This window comes from Larus michahellis, chromosome 5, assembly GCF_964199755.1.
Source record: "Larus michahellis chromosome 5, bLarMic1.1, whole genome shotgun sequence".
In the NCBI taxonomy this organism is placed as follows: Eukaryota; Metazoa; Chordata; class Aves; order Charadriiformes; family Laridae; genus Larus; species Larus michahellis.
The window spans coordinates 41650298-41672027 of record NC_133900.1 but is presented as its reverse complement, the minus strand read 5'-3'; the positions used below and the strand labels follow the sequence as shown (position 1 = coordinate 41672027).

The following is a 21730-nucleotide window of genomic DNA, read 5'->3' as shown; positions in this document are numbered from 1 at the left end:
TCCTCCAATCCCCTAAAGAAAAAGGGGGATACTGACTGCCTGAAGACATTACTTCACTTCAGCTATTCAGAACTTATCGGAATGGTAAATTACTGCATCCTGACTGAAATTGCTGCATTACATCCCACTTATATGTCCCAAGAAAAGAAGCTGGATGTATTCGGTTGGCTCCTTAACCCTAGTAGTTCTGCAGCATAAGCTACCAGGAACTGGAAACAATCTTCAGTGAATTGGAGAAGATACAGGGAGACTTCAAAAACATTAAATAAAGCTGTGAAATGCTGGTTTCCATAAAGAGAATGGAAACAATCCAAACATGAAGGTACACCAAAGAAGAGTGCCTATGCTCATCGCTCTGGAAAGCCAGACATTTGAAGAGCAAGTGCCAGAATGGAGACATCCCAACCAACCAAACGTCGCAATACTCAACGTGGAAGTAGTCCAGCCCTGCACAGGTCATTAACAACAGGGGTTTTTCAACATAAATTTGGAAAGAATCATGTTTTTCTGGGGAGAATGTATATTGGTCAAATGTGATTAAAAGCAGGAGCAATGTGATTACCCAGATAGACTAGACCCCTTGAATTACACAGGGTCCTGTACGTTGTAAGATTACTGTTTGAATTCGAGAAGTCTTGCCAGAACCACCACCCCTCCCTTGCTTCCCCTCCTCCCCACCTCTCTACGCTGGTCCTAAGCCACACTCGGTTTGTATCTGACAAAGACTTCAGCAAATAACAAAAAAAGAAAAAAAAAGTTTTGTATTCATCAGATCATAACTATTGCGAGTCCAACAAAGTAAGCGTTGCGCTACAGATATATATATAGGGTACTACATAGAAACCTGAACAAACCAGCTTTCAGGAAACAATTGAGAAAAGGGCTATGAATATGCAGACAAAGAACTGAAGTCTGAATTTGCCCTGCCTGGGTACGCTCCTTTCAAGCTTTTTGAGCACTGAAGTGCCGCCTCCTTCCATTGTTTCTGCAGATTGCACACAAAACACACTTTGGGAGGAAGGAAATGGGTGGTACTGTGTTCTACAAAGGAGCAAAGAGAAGCTGTGTGAGAAAGCAGCTAATATAAGCAACAGGAAGAGGTTAATAGGGAGGGAGAATTGTGCATCTAAAGAACAACAAGGGAGGCATGAGAAGGAGGAAAAGCATGTATGCACTGGGAAGAGGAGAAGCAGCTAAGTACACCCTTTCTTAGTCAACAAAGCACTTAAAACATGAGTGATTTGTTGAATCGTATTCAAGAGCAATAAATACATAAAGCCTTAGGAACATGAATTTCAGAGAAGTCTTTGCTATGAGCTTTTCACAAATGCAACCACTGACTTGCCAAATGAACTCAAGGTGGACCGAGACAGCACGCAAAATTCAGGAATCTCAGTGATTTTGCCAACATTATTACTTGAACATAAAACAAAATTCAAAATTATTTAGAAACTTACATGTTCAGCCTGAATCACAGAGGGGCCTCCATCAGTTTTCGGGTCTGTTCAGCTTAAACAGTTGCTAGTATCTCCACTCACATCATACAGACTCAAAGGCATTCCACGGAGCCCAGGGACAGCCAAGTTCTTTAACTCAGGGAGTCATAGGAAATAGGACTCCACCTTTCCTTGGAGGTTGTGTTTCACAGACCTTTAAGTTTCTTGCTCTCCTCTAACTCTGTCATGAAGGCGCAGACTTTCTCAAAGCACAGTACTGAAACCCAAGTGAAATTCTTCAGCCAAGGCCTCAGCTAACATTACATAGAGTGAAAGATTTACTTATTTCGTAGGTTGCCCAACATACAAGTGCTGTCCAGAATGTGTGTCATCAGCAAGGCGAAGAAACACGCAGGGCATGGCTCCAGAATAACAAAAAACCAAACCAAAACCAAACAAATTTTGAGAGTAACCAGAAAAACTTAATCCCGATCCTCCGACCCAAATCAAAATCAGCAAAGGAAACAAAGAGTAATAAACTAGTATTTTGGAGGATGGAGATGAAAATCCCATTTGACAGAAGACAGACCTTTTCATTGACACAAAAAGCAAAAGATTCTTCAACTGAATAAATACCTCAAAACCCAAATGAGCCATCATATGGCCAGGAAAGAACAGAGCTCAGGAATAATCCATCTGTAGCTATCTAACAAAGTCAAATATCCTTCTTCAATATGGAAAATACCATTAAATAGAGAAGCTAACAAAAATGGTGACAGTATTCAACCCAGAGCTCTGAAAGAACTGGTATTGGATATCGGATTGCGTAACAAGACTTGGTGACACTACCATGTGAGGAGCTATACCGGGTGACAAGAAAAACAAACATATGAGAGAAGTGGGGGGAACACCCAATCCATCAGCCTGACCTAATGAAACCTTGAAAACAAGTCTCAAGAAAGAAAATTGTTTATAGATCCTGGACTAAACACAGAAAAGAATAAAATGCAAGGTAGAGATGGTATCAAGTAACAGAAACTTCCTACCTACATGGGAGGTGGGAATAACCTGTGCTTAAATGGTGCTGTAAGAAGAGAAATTATCAGTTTGGAGTTCTCGATGATCAGGTTGGGACTAAGTGTAATAATTAATAATAATCATCATAGCACAAATACAGTTGCCTGTGAATACAGTGTTGGAAGGCATTGGCAATGGATAGATCAGAATATTGTATGAGGGTGTGATGACAGGATAACCAGTGACAGAAATAGGATAAAATTCAGATCAAGATGCAGATCACGCTTCATTTCAAGCAGCAGTTTTGGACATCTATATTAAAAAAAAATGCAAACTGCACAAGATACAGAGCGGCTACACAAGTTTCCACCCGTCCTACTGAAGTCTGGCTTAGTCTGTCAAGACAGACAGAAAGAACATATGGCCTCTGTAAGACATAGACAGAAGAAAAGAGAAAGGAAGAGAGCTACTCAGCTTAAAGAATGCTTAATACAAAAATCACGTACGCATTTAAACCAGCACGTGGAGGCTCATTACAATTTGACTACTGGGGGTGTGGATCAGTCTTCCAGTTAAGAAATGCAGCAACAAAGGCTGTCTCTTCTTAAGAGCAAAACATGCATTGAGAAGGTTATACGAGGGTTCCCTGCGCTATCAAACCAGAACAACCCTTCCAGTTCTACACTGATGTTGAAAAGCAGCGCCCCAGTCTGGAAGGCTGCTTTTTCTCAGTGCAATTCCCTATGCTTCCCTTGCACGCTGACCACAGACACCAAGGAAGCAAAGCCATCCTGGGCCACATGGACTACCTTCAGTTAGATGATCTTATTTGTTACACAAAATTCAACAGAAACCAGTTTAAAAAACCCCTCATATTTCTCTAGTGATGAGAAAAGCCTCAAGAAAGATTGAACACACCACCTAGGCAATTTATCTCTGCCACAGCTACTGACCCTGGGGCAAGTGGCAATTTTTTTCTGGAACTGTATCAGAAGATAACAACTGCATGTCAAAATAGTTTGGCAATGACCGAGAAGGCATTTTAAAACATCGCTACTCTGGTGGAAGTTTCAGTGAAAAAAAGATTTACAAACTGCACCCCTCAAATGCCTTTAAATAATGCTGTACTGGCTTCTTTTCCAGTGCAGAGAACCTAGTAAAAAAATAAAGTGCATGCTGCGTTAGTATACAATGTTCTGGGGGGTGGGTGGGTGTGGGGGGGTGTGTGTGTGTACACAATTGCCAGCATGGGGAACAGTCCTGCAAAGAAAGTGCTCCTGCTTTCAGAGGTTGGACTACCAAACTACCCATTGAAGGACCCACCAATAAATAAATATCTACATAAATTCTCCAAACTGCAAGACTAAGCGTGTCAAGCCATGAGAGAGTGTCGCCAAATAAAAGGCTGAGGTAGACAACTCTACACTTAAGGAGAAGCCAGCACTTCTAATTAACACAGACTGAGTCTTGACACATAGAACAGAGTCATTACTCATTTCTCTGCAGGAAGAATGCAGCCGCGTCTGTTAAGTGTCACTGTATGAGTTTAATTCCAGGCAAACCAAATGAGAATAGTTTAGATTATGCAGTTGATGGTTGCTAGTAGTTGAGTGCCTTCAAGGTTTATAGCTTCCTGGCTTGTTCCTGTGATACAATTATGACAATTAATGGATCTAAAGAACAGCTAATATTCTGGTTCCCAGGGCATATCTACTGCATCCTAAATAGTTGTTTCATATAAGCAAGACAGAGCTTTAAGGATTTTTGTATTCTAGTAAAACCTACAAATTTTCATTTATTGCATTTTCAGTGGTGTGGAAAACAAAGTAGTTTATTCCATCTTAGGTGAGTAATAAACCTACTTTCACTCCCAGCCTTCTCTCAAAGCATGCCATTTCCAGATGCAAAAAGTCTAACGCTTCATTAATGGCTGATCTAGGGATAGGTGACCAAATTACACTAATCATCTCAGGTGGCTGCTTTCTCCTGAGGGGGTCAATTTTCAGAGTAATTTTAACAATGTTCATATTTTCCTCAAGAGATCCGTGTTACTTAGTGGATGTTAGGCTGTTGCTGATATATAATCTTTGTCCACAAAAGTCTTTTTGATGTTTTGTCACATACCAAGTAACATAGGAGTATTAATACGTGTAATTAAGTCATTATTTGCATTCCCCAGAGTTGATTTTGTCTGAACTAATGTACAATCCATATCGAACGGGCGGTCTGGAACTTTAGTACATTTCCTACTCATTTTGAAGCAAATTGTTTGTTTGTTTTAAAGTGGTGACACTGTTCCCCACTTTAGGTGGACCAAATACTATAGTCTCAGATTTGTAAAACACACGTGCTTCTCCAGATGACCAAGGTTAATCCATTAAAGTGGTACCTTCAACACCTCAGCTTTTGCAACTTTTATGTCTGACTCCAGTGCGTAATATACTGCATAAAGAAGTAGCCTCCGCTTCAATAAGTTTCAGTAAAAAAATCAACCAAACAAACAAAACAACAACAACAAAAACTCATAAAAGAGAACAAATCATTGAGTGACATTTCTTCAGACAAAAATTTTCCTTTGGTTTCAGTGTAATTTTAGTTAATGCAACACCAAATCCCAGCAACTGGTAGTTTAACTTGTCCGCATCTTGCTGCAGCCACACAATGAGTACAAAATTCACATTACGCGTACTAGAACAGCTATCAAATCTGTTTCCTAAGTCGTCACACCACAGCAAGGCCTTTACTTCTACTGAATCGGTTGCTGCGTGAACTGTTCTTTATCTCCCCATCCACAGTGAATTAAGCCATGGGTACTGGACAATAAGCATTGAGGATGTCTCTACATAGTATGTTCTAAAAATACTAATACAGTAATACTAAATACATAAATGGGAGGGAAGGGAATGCTGCCTAATTCAACACTATACCAAACATATAGAAAAAAAAAAAAAAAAAAAGAAAATCGACAAGCGTGCCAACAGTTCACATACCTCACAGGTCGATAAGAGGAATTATTTCCCTAACGACATACCTTTAGCATTACCAAAGGACAGATTTGCAGGTAAGACATGTAAAAACGTACTTTCATTCTACTAACATCAGAAACAACGACAGTTCTCTAGCGCGTTGAAATGAGCCCAACAAGTATTAGCCACAGATTAGCAGAGATTAGTTCCACGCGCACGCACACATACACCCCACACACAAATCTAGTATTCTCCGTAATTTCTTTTCTTACAGTGCTACAGATTCCAGTGATGAAGTGAGAATGTTTACACGAGTCCTATATTTTTCAATTATTTTTAACTTGCGTATGATTGTAGTTTAAGTGAGGAACGCTTCTAGAATTATGTTGAGAATTAAATCTATTCGGAGCCTTTTGTTGCTTCTCTCTGCAACGAGCTAATTTTAGATTTAGAAACAATGCCTGTCAAGCATTTTAAAGCTAAATGGGATATAGCTGATAATGGCTTTAGCAGTGACATTTTAACCCAGTCTTCCACATATTACTGAAAATAATGAATCTAATGTCTGGGAATAAAAAAAAAATCCACAGATTTGACATTGAATTAGTGTCAACTTTTATTACCGGGGATGCTATTGGGTGATCTTTATTACTTGAAATACCTTCTTTTGTATCACTTCCCATACTTCTCCCTACCTAAATGTTACAACACACATTCCTTACTTTTACACCATACAGAATATCAAATCAATACGATCCTTCCTTTAAACCCGTTTACATTCTCTATATACCTGAGACCATTCCAATAGGAACTCCTTTTTCGGCACCTCCACCGTTTCTGCCAGGGACGCACAACGTATCAGTCATTCTCATTCAACAGTACACACAGCAACTTTTCAAAAATAGTATCAGCAACACAACTGTATATTAAGAAAAACTCCACACCAATGGCTTGCCCACATCACTTGGCAATGTCCCTTTAATATTAATACACAGAGAAGTAAAATTTTTTCATAAATTTGTTCAAGTATGTGGAACATGTAAAATGCATAAGAATCAATATGGACTTCATTAATGTTATATTTATTTATTTTCCAGCTTCATACAAACTGGATGTAGAAGCATAAACATAGTACATTTCTACCATTTTCAACAAAAATATAACCAATATGTACAATTATTGTATTAAAAATACAAAAGGGATACAGACTCCACCAATGTCTTTCTAAAAGACATACAGGTACAAGTAGTATCAAAAGTATGAGGAAATCACCAGTTAATTGTACATTCTGCACTTGACATCACAGAGCGAACTGAGATTAGCAGTCCTATGGTCTACAATTACTTAATGCTTATATAACATTTGTGCAACTTGTGATAGAGCTAGGATTTTGTATTTCTATATGCACATGAGGTCCATAGCCTTCAGAATAAAATTGGCAAATAATGCATATTACATGTAAAATTACAAATGCATAATTGACAATGTGATATATAAGCAAATAGACAAAAGCTATGATTACAGGAGAGAGAATTAAATAAAGCACTGACATTTGTTTGATACAGTGAAAAAACACTGCAATTTGATCTTTAAAAGTTGAAGCTATTTACGTTTATCTACTGATCAATATGATCAGCTGAGTTCAATGGGAAAAAAAAAAAATCCAAGACCAGCAGTTCCTCACATTTGAGTACTACTCGGATTGGCAGCCTTCACTTCTCCGGAGTCTGTGCAAAAACAACACAAAAATAGAGGGGAGGGTCATTTCAGTCATTATAGGGTTAATAGCAGCTGTGAGCAGGTGGTTGCTACACATTGGCCTTCTCTACACATGCAGTGTTCCATGAAGCCATTAACAGTTGTGACTAGTTCTGCAAAGGCTGGCAAATCTAAACGTGTTATTTTTCATTACTTAAAGGCTCGTTTATCCCCTAATGCCAAAGTCAATAGATGGAGGTTATTAGATCAGTGTTAACAGCTGACACGAGCTGTGACATCCCAACGTGCCTTCACTGCAATGTTATCCAGTTAATTTTTCTTTTAATATAACTACTATATAGTAAAAAAAAAAAACCAAAACCAAACAAAAATAAAAATAATATATAACTTAAAGGTGGGGTTGCTGTCCGTCTCATTAGAATGGGACACTTTCTTTTTCAGCATGCCATCCTGTGTTCCGCAAGGCACAGGTATGAGACACAGTGTCCTCTTCCATTACCGGCCAGTTGCAAGCACGTGTTTCTGCATTTACACTACACCCGGCTGAGGATGCCATGAACGGCTGAGGATGCCATGAACGCTATCATTTACAAACTTCTGAAGATTCCAGGGTGGGGCACATTAAGAGTGAAGCGAGAGACGGTCAAGGAAAGGCTGCATCCCCGAAAGGCTGCATCCCATAACCTCTGCCCTCCCTTCTGCCCTGCTCAGCCATGTGATAGCAATGTTCTTTCCAGGAGCTCAGGCTGGCAACCCTACTTACAGGTATGAAATAATACTGTAATTACTATGCAGATGCAGTATTTGATCTCCGAAACGCAAACATACAAAATTGTAACAAAGGCATTGTAAACAAGCAAATAAGCACTGCCTCCTTGAAGGATTTCAATGCATTTTTCTCTTTGTAGGTTAAAGGCCAAATGTAATTCGACAACTAGCTTATCTCATTATCCCAATGAGACTAAGTGCTAGGATTGTGATTAAAATCTAAAAGGAAGATTTAAAAAAACAAACAAAAAAACAACAACAACAAAACCCTTCCAGGCATTGGGAAGTGCAGCCAGAGTTAATCATCCTGATGTGATGATCTTGGAATTTGGAATGATACTGTGTGATGTGGCAGACAGCGACAGTGGTAGCTTGGAGATTGCTGCACTGTGCATTTCAAGCAACACAGTTTGAAAAGTGCCAGGGCGATTTCTTCACAGTATTTCACATGCAAGGGGAGAGGGGACAGAAGGGGGAGGGGCGGAGGAAGAAGCCCCATGCTGCTTTAAGGCAGGGAAGGAGGCAAATAGGTCCACCATCCTTTCACTATAGTTCCAAGGCTCCTATTCTAGGGACGTCTTCTTGTGCTCTCCTTTAAGGTGGCTCACTCTGGATCCAGAAAAGCCCAAGTCTTAGACCGCAGAGACTTGTTCATCTTCTGCAAACACAACAGGATAGGGGAAAATAGAATTTAGTTCATATAGAACAAGATGCTACTGAATGAAACAACCTGTACTGTGCTCATGTGTCTTCCATGTCATTGTATTAGGCATTTATTTTAAAAGAATCTAAGTACCTGTCCATTTCATGTCTCATGACAAGTATTCCTTTGTCATTTTGTTCTCAAAGAAAATAAGACAATTGCTATAACCGAGCTAGATGCAGTTCCTCCGCTTGAGGAACACAACAGCTATTCCTAGATATCCAATAGCTTCATAGAGACATCTTACATTTTCCCCTGAATATATCTGTGATTTATTCAAATTAAGACTGCATAAAAATTTAGTGCAGCTTTAGTCATCATTGGTAGAAACAATTACAATTCTCTGTCACATTAATTCTCAAAGTTTGAGGCAATTCGATTAAGGTAGACTTAATTTTTTTCCATCATGTTCAACTACAGAGTTCATCCCGCACATAAAACTTTAATAACTAAGCAGTTAGGGAGGGAACATTAGCCTTTCTATCATTAAGCAAAACAAAGCATTCAAATGTGTGATGTGGGCACCGCCCTGCCTAAATTTTGAGCATCTAGCCCTAAAGATGCAATCCAGCTACACTCGCACTCCATAGAAAAACCAGAAAGACTATGTCTACGTAGTCTTTCTATCATTATAGTTGAGCTAAAGCATAAAGATGCAGACACGCTTGGGCAAGCAAGGTAGCAAAAGGGTAGCGGGCTCGTTATGTGAAGCAGTTGGTTTGGAAGACCCAGTGTCCACAGTGTAAGAGTTTCAGGTAGAATGTGACTATCCAAATAAACTTGACCAGCAACGCTCTATGGGGCGGATGGGCTGGTATTCTATAGACCGGGATACTTTTTTGACCATTAAATACGTGGCTAGTGCCAACCATTAGGTACGCTGGAAACTTTCAGGGCAGACAGGACTGTACCTGGTGAACACAGGCACCTCCAGAGAAGTTGTCTAAGCCAACTGCTTGGTTGTCCAAGATTCAGGTGGACCTAGATTCCAAATTTTAAATTGTATTTTGGATGAACAGAATTCCTCCCCTTCCAAAAAGTTAACAAAGAGCAAGTTTTGAAAGATGGAAGAGAGCTCAAATTATGGCAAGAATTTCTATGGCGGAACACATTTGGGTAATTTGCTTTGTGTCTGTGAAAGCATTGACCATTTCTGCATGCAGCACACTCAAAATCTAACAATTAGAAATTTACCATCTTCCTCTGTGGAAAACCCTTGAGACGGATAGTGAGCAAGACGTGGATCTGACTCATTTGGTTTATGCCACTGGGGTTTGTTCACAGGCCTGCTAGTTGAATGGCCATGCGACTGCTGCTGCGGAGTTGACGTCCCATGAGTCTCACATGTCCGTGCCACCATTCTAGACCTCTGAACTGCTATGTTGTAATCTGGAGGCTTTCTGGTTGGATGGGAGCCACCTTCTGCAAACTCAGCAATAGGTATTCCTACATAACCAGGAGGAGTTGGGGGTGGTTCCCGATATCGACCCTCTTTTCGTGCTGCAGGAAAAACAACAGATTATTATAAAAGATAGTAAGAGGAAAATTGCTCCAAGGAAAATCAACAGTGAAAATTAAATAAACATCAACCAACACAACAGCCCAGGAGGAGAAAATGCGAAGGACAAAAGTTAACTACCACATGGTAGACAATGAGGTCTTGAAAAATAAACCATGAAAGAAAGTGTAGAATATACAGCATACACAGGACATAGCTATTTTTTCCAGTAGTGAGGCACTAGTCTAATAAAATTCACCAAATTACATGAGGAATTTGTTCAAACTTAGCAACTGAAGCTATTCCATCAATCGTATAGAATAAAATGTACACTGATCAAAGTAACGTGGAAGACTCGAGAGTCCACAGAAGCGGCAAACATCAGGAATGCTGACATCTCCCCCGAAGCATGACTTTCTTAATCCCGAAGATGGGCTTTGTACCTAAGAGCTCATCTCTTCTGTTTTTAGCCTCTTGGTGGGGAGGAGGTGGCGGGGGGGAGGAAAGCACCCGATAAATTATTTCTTCCTACAAATCTTACTACTAAATGAGACATAAGCTACAATTCCAAAAGGTAAGGAAGAGAAGTGGGCTTCGTGCTTTCTGTGTGTGTTACTGCCCGCTGCTCTCACGGTTGTATTCTCTGCAAAATAAAAACTTGAAGGTATGCCCATAAGAACAATGATTGAATATGATTTTACATAGGAGATGGACCTCATTGAGGCATAACTGTTTACCTGAACAAGGCTTAACTCTGTGCATACTTGCAGAGAACTTCAAGGGGCAAAACAGCGATTAAGAATTTTAAGCATCTGCAGGGACACACAGCAGAGAGGCATGACTCTCTGTTTTGGAGTTATGTACTTAAAGACGTCAGCTGGGGCTTTGACACTGAACACTTATTGTGGGTCTAGTCCTTTAACACGTGAACACTTAACTTACAGTACAAAGGCACACACAGCAGGATAAACCACTGACACAGGCAATTTACTCTCCCACAGCTTGTCACACCCTGTATATTCTTGCCCAAGTGGCGATGACAACATCACCCTGCATTATGCAGCCTGGAATTGAGTGAAAGGGCAGTACAAGCTTAAAATGGACTGGTGATGCTTGGATCTGAGTTTTTATAGACCAAAAGTAAAGCCTTGGTATTATAACAGAACCAAATAGTTTCTGATAGAATCTAAGTATTTTTCTTGGACAAATTGTTCTAACTGAACAAACCAGCATGAAGAAGTTTCTGAGAAATTTTATTCAAAGATTTCTGAAAAGTAACTTTGACGGAGAAGAAATTATGTAGAAAAAAAATCTATTGAAATACTGCAAGAGATCAATGTCTACTCAGTCAATAAGAACCATGTAAAAATAGTGGCATCTGTTGGAGCGATATGCAGAGTTACATTTGCAGGAGAATTAGTCAATAGTACCGAAGCGCATGGAAGCGTGTGGCTTGAATTTTGAGATCACTTTCACATTCTCTTAAGTCTCTAAAAACGTAGTGGAAAGCACTGCCTTGAAAGGCAGGTTTGGACAGGCTTGTTGCACATTTTAGTGGAAACTAAGGGCTTCAATGAGTAAAATCAGAGAGCGGCATGAATCAGAACCCGGAGTCCTGAACTGAACAGCTTCCTCCTCTTCACAGTTCAGGGATTCAGATCTGCACCCAAGCTTTGAGGCAAAGGGCCTTTGCTAAGCAATATACTTGGGCAGAAAATGGAAAAGCCGTTTATCACAGTGGTCTCAGCATGACCTCAATCTGGCAGACTTTTTCAGCCGTATCAGTGCAAAACGGCTTTTAGATAGTTCTTCATATTAACCTGAAGCAAGGCAAAGCGAAGGGGAATGAAAGGAAAGAAATAGGCAAAAATGCAGAGGTCTTGGATGGCCCGAGGACTGGGATGCATAGAAGCAACAGTATGAGAAAAATGTCAAGCACTGCCAAAGGTACTTTCATATTAATTTATATATTATCTGTTTGGGGTTTTTTTGTTGAATGATTATAAATGTATTTCAGCTCGAATTTCTTAGGAACCTCTTCAGTTTCATCAGTCCAAAGAAACATCTCAGTTAGTATTTAAGCACAAAGTGACCCCATTTTCAGAAGTAAGGAATATTCATAATCACCAGACAAGTCATACAGATGTATAAAGTAAAAGGCTTCTAAAAAAATCAGGCCACTTATTAAGATATCTAAATATAGAATGTGGAGCCTGACTGTGAAGAGGAATTCACATTTCAGAACAGACACCTAAATACATCAACCTCTCAAAACACTGTCCAGCAGTTGAGCTAGTTTTTTTGACGTATGGCAGGCTCTCTTGAAACACAAAGAAGCTGCCAGAACTGAGAATCAACAACACGTGATATTTTCCCTAGCAATAAATGCACAGTTAAAGGGTAAAATTTGAGAGAGACTACAAAATGTTTAGTTTTGCTTCAAAATGAAAAAAAATAAAAAAAAATTCAAACCAGACAGAAGAAATGCAGTTTCAGAATAATACAAAGAACTACAGGCAAATCCATTAAAATACTTGACGGTAAACAAAACTTAACTTACCAATAAGCCCCTTGGTACTACTTGGTGATACTGCTATGTGAGTGGGCACGGGAGCTGGCTTCGACTCCTCTGCTGGTACAGATGTTATGCTACTGGTTTCAGCTTCAATCGAAACATCCTTCCCACCCCTCCGCTTTATGGTACCTGTATCGCCTTCCGAGTCCTCTCCCCAGTATCCTGTTGAGGATGCCCAGCTTGCTCTGGACTGTGCTTGATCAAGGCCCTCCCTACCTTGACTTTGCCTGCCATACTTTGTGCCATGATCGGGGAACATCAGCGGGTCCATATGGCTGCCCGAGGCCCACAGTCCTGCCCCATCGCCTGAACTATCGAAATGAGCATGTCCAAAAGGAAGAGTCTCCCAGCTTCTCTGGTGTTGTATTGTTTGTATGTTGTCGTGAGAACCACTTGAACAAGAAGTCCAGCTACCACGGCCACTGTCAGCTGCATCGAGCGAAGCTCTGTCCCCCTGGTCCTGTGACAGTTCTTCTGTACTAGGAGAAGAAAGCACCGTTGCTCCAGCGTACAGGCCTCTGGTCTCTGACAGCGGGGCATATGAGCTAGATGCCCATTGAAGAGGGGGAAAAAAAAAATAAAATAAATCCAGTGTTGGAATTGGAGATCATTTACAAGACAGAAGAAGAACTCAACAGTCAAGAGAAAAGCAAATGCACCGAGGGGTTGGACAAGATGACCTTTCAAAGGTCCCTTCCAACCCAAACCATTCTACAATTCTATGATTGAAGGTTTTGGTGCAAGTTATATTAAGTATTTTTTACATTAATGACTAATTCAGTTCTGAGAATAAAACACTTTCCTTTCAAGCTCATCCTCAATAAAAAAAAAAAAAACCACCACAATTACTGGATAGATATTCTGATGAAACTTAACACTTCAGTGGAGTGATTTCAAAGGGTAAAATCTTAACTTTGCAGCAGACCTTTAAGACAGGCAAATTGCATTGACATACATAAAGGGGAAGAGAGTGATAAATAGGGTTTCTACTGCTTTTCCAGACACGTGAAGCAAAGGATCGGAAGTTAGAAACAGATTTTTAGCAGGAGGTGGCCAAAATTCAAGTTCAGCTTTTCGGGTTTCTTTTCAGCTTCGGAAATTCTGAAAGCAAAATTTTCGATATTTCTTGCAAATGGAAACATACTTAAACCTTAATTTTGGAAACACGTGCTACTTTGTAGAGTGAGTACGTTCTCTGTAGCCTTTCAGCAATTAAGTAAGCCTGACACTATCACTTATGCAGCAGCAGTGAAAACCGACAAAGTGTCACTTTTGTTTAGCAGCTACCCGAGCTCCTGGGATTTCTCCTTCCAGGGCAGCTTGCTATGCAGACTGGCACCCTGCTCCTCCAAATATTTAAGAGATCTGATTAAAGAGTTTGCATAGCCTGGGATTCCCAAAGCTGAAGTACACCAGTTTTGGAACAGGCCTGCCATCCACAGACCCCGCAGGACTAAAAGCCCTCAAACCATTCAAAGGAGTGAAGCATCCAAATAACAGCTCAGAAAAGTTGAGACTAAATAGGAGCCAGAGCTACAATTATTTTCAGACCAAGACTCACTGCTAGAGATTTAGAGAACTCCTCACAGCACTAGCTTCCCCACCATTACAGAAGTTAATTACCTAGAAAATTACCTAGAAAACCAGCAGCCTAATGTAAATATTAGCTTCCAATTACTGTTGACTAGGAGAGATATTTGGGGTAAAATATTTTGGGGTTAGATAAATATGCACTTTTCTATGAAACAGACTGGAAAATTACTAGCTGTTTCTGCTCTCAGCTTGATCACTGAATAATTGTATGAATAATTTCTCATCTAATTCAGTTAATTCCCCATCTAGAAAACAGGCCGGGATACTAGTCTGCCATAAAGAGGATAATCTACAGCACTACTAAATACTCAGATGATAAAGTCTATTGAGGTGAAGTCTTACAGCTGTAGACCTCATCACACACTCAGGAGTGAAAAACCTTTTCTTGTCAGAAAATGGAGCATTATCAGCCTTGAAATAGCGGGTTTTAAGAGCAGGGGAGAAAAAAATATTTGAGAGAGATACAGGGAAAATTACATGAACAAATATACATATACATGCCACACACACACACTATATGAAATTATAATGTGAGTAAGCACAAATAAAAAAATATGCTTACCCTAAGCTGTATTGATCTGGTTCAATCATGATTCTTCTATCAATCCTTCCCACACCGAGGTTTGTCTCCACGATGCTGACAGAATGCCTCTGTCTCCTCTCATCATGCAGGGAGACTGGCATAGAGTCAAAAGAGGAATTGCTGACAATACTAGATCTGGAAGAAATTTCGCTGTGACCAGAATCTGAAAAGTTATCCACCGTGCCACTAGGAGCCAAAGTATAGCCTGCAAAGGGAACGTCACATTATTCAGACTCTCCGAGTAGCCTGCTCAGTTATTGCCAGGCAGCCGGCAATATTTACTACTGCTACCATAGTAAATCAAAACTACGGTTACATTTTATTCACAGAAGCAGCACTGCAAAAGACAAAGATACGCAGCAGAACTGTACAACACTGTGTATTCTATTAATTCGAGGTTTAAGATTGTGGGAACATGCGCTTCTCATTTGGAAGCCAACTGCTCACCTTCCTTCTTCTCTGCCCGCCTCTCCCAATTTATTTTCAAATGCATCATCATTCTTGTATCCCTGCATTAGGAAACCTCACTTCTCAAAAAACTGCCTGTACATAAGCACTGACTCCAAGACTGGAATGAAAGAGATGCCCTGGACAAGATTACTGCTTAAAGTAATCCAAGAGACCCTCTCACACAGTTTTAATGTTCTGCAAAGCTACTCTTCAGAGATGAACAGCAGATACAATATGAAGCACAGATGTTTGGGCTGACTGCTTATTACGTATCTTGGCTGAGAGGGCCAGATTTTCAAGCTTTCTTTGTGGTACTTGGCTAACTAATTACATTTCAAATAGCATATATTACCAGAATTATACCGTCATTTGGAGGTAGCACTGACACCGCTAGACTGAGATAAAATCTGCAAACCGTGTCACAGAGGTTTTGTTCAGCTTTTGTTTTAGTATTAAACAAAGTTGTGCTGAATGCTCTTGCCAGCTAAGTTAAAGATCATTAAACAACATAATCCACAAGTAACTGCAGTTTTCATTTCCTTTCAGTTTACCCATAAGTGTCAAGAAGAGTTCAACTGATCTATCCCGGTTCACTTGCTACTCTTTTTGTCTGAAAGAACATACCATCTCTGGATTAAAACTAGAGATGGGTCGATTCAGACTGCACGCTAGGAAGACGTTCTTCACCATGAGGGTGGTGAGACACTGGAACAGGTTGCCCAGAGAGGCGGTGGAAGCCCCATCCCTGGAAGTTTTTAAGGCCAGGCTGGATGGGGCTCTGAGCAGCCTGATCTAGTGGGAGGTGTCCCTGCCCATGGCAGGGGGGTTGGAACCAGATGATCTTTAAGGTCCCTTCCAACCCTAACAAATCTATGATTCTATGATACCATGTTTCACGTTGCCATCAAAACAAGGATTTTCTAAAAATTAATAAATATATTTATGATTTGCTTTTTACAAAAATAAAGTACTTTTCCCACTATGAGCCAAGTACAGAATCCCAATTCCTTTTTCAAGAAATGCACAGGCCTGACCGTATCTACATAAATTCACTCTTTTCTAATGCAGTATGTGGGAGAAATCATGATGATAGCTTGCAAGGACTTGAGGTCTTCTCTGCATAACATCCTCCTCCATCTAACCTGAGGCCAATATCACTTCAATAGAGATTTTGAATAGGCATTTGTACTTCCTTGCCATATTCATCTCTCCCCTTTTCAGATCTCTGCTTATCCAATTGGACTTATGTTTTCCTTTTTGTTTCCATAAGCCCCACCTATCCCAGAGGCCCTTGGTGAATTGTTATTCTTGTTACTGTTCTCCCTTCCAAGAGGAGAGGAGGAACTGGTTAAGTCCACTAGTCTGGAGCCATAAGGCCTCAACTGATCGGCGTGGCCACCTACCACATTAAGAAAAGGGCTTCGCTATCCATTTGATAAGAACGTAGAAAAAGTGACACATCAGTTTCAAGTCCCTGTGCAGTTTAGGGAAAGTTATTGCTACAGGGAAGTCTCCAGCATACTCATTTCGTTAGCATTCTGAACTTCCATGGGGACTCAACCCCAAAATATGTATTTTACCATAATGTTACATTATGTAACAGTTAAACTGAACTTTTATGATATTCTGAAAAAAGGACAACTTAGAAGCTATCTGCAATACAACTAGGCTATCATACTGCCAAAGGGACTGGTTTTTTGTTTGTTTAAGCTACAGGAAAATGCCTTCATTCTCTGTTTTGTCAATTCATAACCAGAACAAGTACAATGAAAAAACAAACAGGCTTAAAAAAATCCCTTTAAAATCCTAAATTCACTCTAAAAAAATAACTCTATGAGGTCACTTAAGAAGAAGTCAGTCAAGAAAGCTCCAATGTGTAATAGCATTCCTCAAATATGCATATACATTGTTTAAATAATTAACCAGGCTGCTAGTAAGATGTCGTGTATTAGGGATTTGAATCCCAAATATCTTAAGCCTGCCTGTCATACGAAGGTCACATCCCATCCAGATGCATGACACAGCAAATAATTCCTCTAATAGGCTCGTGTGCTTAACGCTGTACAAAGATTTTTAAGTGTCAATCTGCAGGTCCTTCCACTGGCAGAAAACAATGACAGGGGGAATATTTTTGTCAGAATCAGCTGCAGTGAGAATGACCTACTGCATCAAATCCTGTGGCAGATCAGGCTATCTTTCCTGGCTTTTGCTAACCAGAGGGCTCTCAGGTATCCCCGGAAAGAGATTCCCAGGTATCCTTTCACGTATCCCACTGTGCACTACGCTTCCTGCCCTCTTGCTGACTGTGTGTGACAAAGGCCAGGAGCAGCAGTAGTTTATCCTGAGTGCCCAAACTGTCTCTCAGAAGTTTCCAAAGTCTATAAGCTTCAGGAAACAAGGTGAGAAATATTGCGCATCTGATACCTTTCCTTGGAGAGCTCTGTGGTGAAGTGGGAGGAGAAGACAGCTGTGAAGATGCGCTTGAGACCGCGTCTTCAGATTGTTTCTTGTGACGATCCAAACTTCCTTCTTCAGATAATGAAAGAATTTTCTTTAAAGCTTGCGGGGAATTAATGCCTTTAAATAAGAATTAATGTAGGCAAATGTAAAGTCCAGTATAAACACATCTTTCTGTTTCACAATGCATTTATAGAGCAGACACCATACAGGAATAAACCTACATTTTTTTCTGTATATTTGTGAATTTTTGACACCGTCTTAAATGAAGCAAAACATTTAAACCTACTCCCATTTAAAACATAGCGCTTTATTTCTGCATATTAGTGAATCCAGCCTTTCATGCTGGCCACCTAAGACCAATGCTTTGTCACCAAAAACACAGTGCAGAGTTGGTGTTGCAGAATACTGCCTATACAATGTATATATCAAGGATATGCATACTAATGGTTACTGAGAAACCTGAACTAAAATGATGTTGAATACACACACAAGCAAATCTTACTGGTTACTGAAGAGTTATATATATAAGAATTGAAACTGCTCTGTTTCTTTTCTATTCAGAGTAGCCTAGAAGGCCAAAGAAAGCTGGAAAGAAGATGAGCAAGATTAGGCTTACAAAACAAGGCCATCCTGCAGCTGCCTTTCTCCCTTTCATTTTTGAGAAATATCTCTGCACCAGCTTATTTTGGGAAACTAAAGAGTAAGAACATCCTGAAGATGATGTATGATGTAAAGATCTAGGGCATCAAGAATCGCTTTTCTTAGGCAACGTTTATCCATCTTTCTCTTCCTTTCCCCTCAAAAATCCACCCTGGGACAGTCTTAAAAGTGAATTCTCTGACAGTTTTGCCAACGTCTGTGGTAGAGGTTATTTTCAAGCACTCTACAGAACTTATCTTTGATCTGTTGGATCACAATGCTGCTATCAATAATTTACAGCTGCGTCATCAACATAACCTAGTCAGTTTTCAGAAACTTTCCCACCACGAGCAAAAATGCAGTCTATGGTGCTTCAAAGTCCTTTTAAGATTAAAATTTAATGGTAAAATCAACAAGAACTAGATGAATATTGAATTGTTTCTTGCGCATTTTGCTGTTTCTAATGTTTCGCTAGCAGCCAAAGCAGTACACAAATAAAACTAATAAAAAGCGAAATCGGAATTAAGCTCTTGTGAAATTACCATCATACAATAGGAAGGGCCAATTACGCTACATATATTTATTAGGAATATTACCATACTTTAAGTGATATTTAAGAAATTCTTTAATAATGCATATGTGTTACAGACACATGCTGGGACACAGATTTGGAAATCAGATCAGAAGACATTCCTATAGTCTGGTATCTCTCCGAGCAACACGCAGGCAGCAATGACTGAATGACAACAGGGAGTAGAAGCCAAAGGGACAATTCTCAACGTGAATTCAGGCCTACATTTCTAACAGGACTACCAGTCTGAATAGGCCTGAATTTCGCATTAAATGTTCAAATTTTGAAAAAACACAAAAACTTCTGAGGCATCTCAGATGGGTCACCCAAAAACTCCAAGGCACTAATCCCTTTGGCAGAGTTAAGCCAAGATCCCAGGGCAGACAGTCAGAAACGTTCATTCTTTCCAGCTGCTAGTAACAGGTAAATACTTATTCTGATTAAATCGACAGGATGCTTTCCTAGATTTCTTTCTTTCGATTTCTAGAGAGGAGAATTATGCATATGCACGCACTACATGAGCTTACGTAACCTGCATGTAACGCTACCAGAAATACACGTCTGAATCTTATTTGATGAAAAACACCTCCCTGACATAAGCAAACAAACTTGAGAGTATTAAACCGAATGCTTCATTGTTCTGCTTACCGAATGGTGGGAGGTCTTTGACTGGCACTTTCTTGCGAGAGGGATAAAGAGATACGGCAGGGACCTGCAATGCCTGGTTTACTTTATGTTGCTGCTGCTGCTGCACCTTCTGCTGGATGCCTGCCCGGGGAGCCACCGGTGACGTTTCAGATTTTCCAGATCGCTTGTCTCCCGTATTCTTCGGCACTTTGCAAGAAATGGGAGAAAACACAGAATGACCACCAGCTAAAAATAATTGTGGGAATTTTAATCTGAGCAGTGCAAAGCCCTCCAATTAATAATTAAAAGGTGCTCAAATACTTGTATGCCTTTAGAGAGAAAAGATGAAGAGGAAAAGAGGGGGAGATTTAACTCCATTTAAAATATGTACATTATCAAAGAACATTACTCTCTTCCTCAAAATAAAACTCTCATAAATGACTATTGTTACAGTTACCAAAAACATGACCAGATGTTATACTGGGCTATCATAAGGACTATAACTGGTTTAAAATGGATATATAATTACTATTTTTTTGCTACCCCGAAGGAAGGGAAGGGCATAAGACATAGCATTCCCTCAAATCAAAATGAAACAGATATCCAGCATGAGGTCCCCCTCTGCTGCAGCCAGGAACAGCCCTCCAGGTGTCTCTAAAACACCTGGACATAAGGAAATCCCCTTTTCTCTCTCAAGGCCAGGATATTTAGGATGACAAACCCTATTCACACCAATGGCCTGAGCACATCAGAACTGCAGAGAAACTTTTGGCCCCTCCATACCCTTTGTACAGACAAATCTAAAGAACCCTTGTGCACTTCAGCACAACGTCGTCTGAAAGCCTTATCTCCCACGTAAATGCTATGTCTCTACATTGTTAATCTGCAAGATGATTTCCTTAAGATTCGTACACGTTCAGTACTTGGAAATGACTAGACACATCATTTTTCACCTCGTTGTCTAGTTACTGTTCCCAATTACTTCCCTGGAGAAGAAACAGAGGTATATTTTAACAGTTTCCTTGAAACGCATAACAAATGACAACGCTCACGTGTGTTGGTGGCTGGCTCACACTGCAGAGACAGCGTCTGGAGGCTCTCTTCGTCCATTTCCAGATCCAGGTTTGAGAGATACTGCTTTACTTTCCGTGCCATCTGAGCATCTTCATACAGTTTTTTAGCATTAAGGAAGGAGCTCCGACGGACCCGCTTTTTATGACCCCCGGCTTGCGCGACATCCAGCACGGCTGCGTTCGTACTGCCCTGGCTGAGAGACCTGGAGTGAAGGGGGGCAGGAGGGGGAGGAAAAAGGGGAAAAATACGACTTAGTCCAACAGAGTATCACTTGAGAAACATGAAATGTGCAAAAGATTGCATGAATGTCAGTCTATGGTCAAAGCTTACATGCCTCATTCCAGTAAGTCAAACAGCTATAACAGATAGAAAGATGAGGGTCAGGAAATCTTTTTACTTGGTTTCAGGCACTATTTTAATTACACAAATATTTTAACCTGCTCTGCTCCAACTAGGCAATATCACTTCACACATCTAAAAAAGCATTCAAGCTAGCTCTCTCACATAAGCCAGCTACTGAGAAGATCAGAGCATTAGGAAAAGCTCATGCAGTAAAGGCAATGCTGACAGAAAAACTATAGTTGAGGTTCAAATTTAAATACATATATGGACAGTGTTTTGAAAGCTCTCTGAATACTTTTTAAATCAGACTGTATACAAAATGTACAGCTCAGTTTTATGGAATAGAAATTCCTTGTAACTTGCTACGTTGAAGACAGCTTCTTTGTTAAATAAAATGATCAGGCAGCTCATGATGAAATAAATGTCATGCACATTTCAACGTATGTATGTCTATATGAAAGCTAGGCATTGTTCCTGAATTGTTAAGAGTAAAATGATGGCTGACTTGTAACATGGAAATAAGTTAGTTTAGCAGACACTCTAAGTTTTAACTTTTGTATTTGATTATGATAGTTACTTATTAGGCATAAGAAAGTTAACAGCAATTTTCAGCTGTTGCAACCGTGACATTTTATAATTTCACTTTTACTTCTTTTGGCAATTTGAATTGGAAGTGGGGGAGAAGATGACCCCACTCCTCTCTACAACC

General features: G+C 40.0%; 1 protein-coding gene across 5 annotated transcripts in view; it reads right to left on the bottom strand.

Annotated features, from left to right (window-relative positions):
- Positions 1 to 6013: 6013 nt before the first annotated feature.
- RAPGEF2 (Rap guanine nucleotide exchange factor 2) overlaps positions 6014 to 21730 on the bottom strand; it is a 197318-nt gene continuing 181601 nt past the window's right edge. For all 5 annotated transcript variants that reach the window (XM_074589797.1, XM_074589796.1, XM_074589798.1 and 2 more), the window contains 7 exons: positions 20658 to 20881; positions 19627 to 19812; positions 17733 to 17885; positions 14838 to 15063; positions 12668 to 13227; positions 9804 to 10109; positions 6014 to 8564 (listed from right to left, as the gene is read on the bottom strand). In XM_074589797.1, the coding sequence (XP_074445898.1) occupies positions 8539 to 8564; positions 9804 to 10109; positions 12668 to 13227; positions 14838 to 15063; positions 17733 to 17885; positions 19627 to 19812; positions 20658 to 20881 (1681 nt within the window). In that variant the 3' untranslated portion in view covers positions 6014 to 8538. The remainder of the gene's footprint in view (positions 8565 to 9803; positions 10110 to 12667; positions 13228 to 14837; positions 15064 to 17732; positions 17886 to 19626; positions 19813 to 20657; positions 20882 to 21730) is intronic.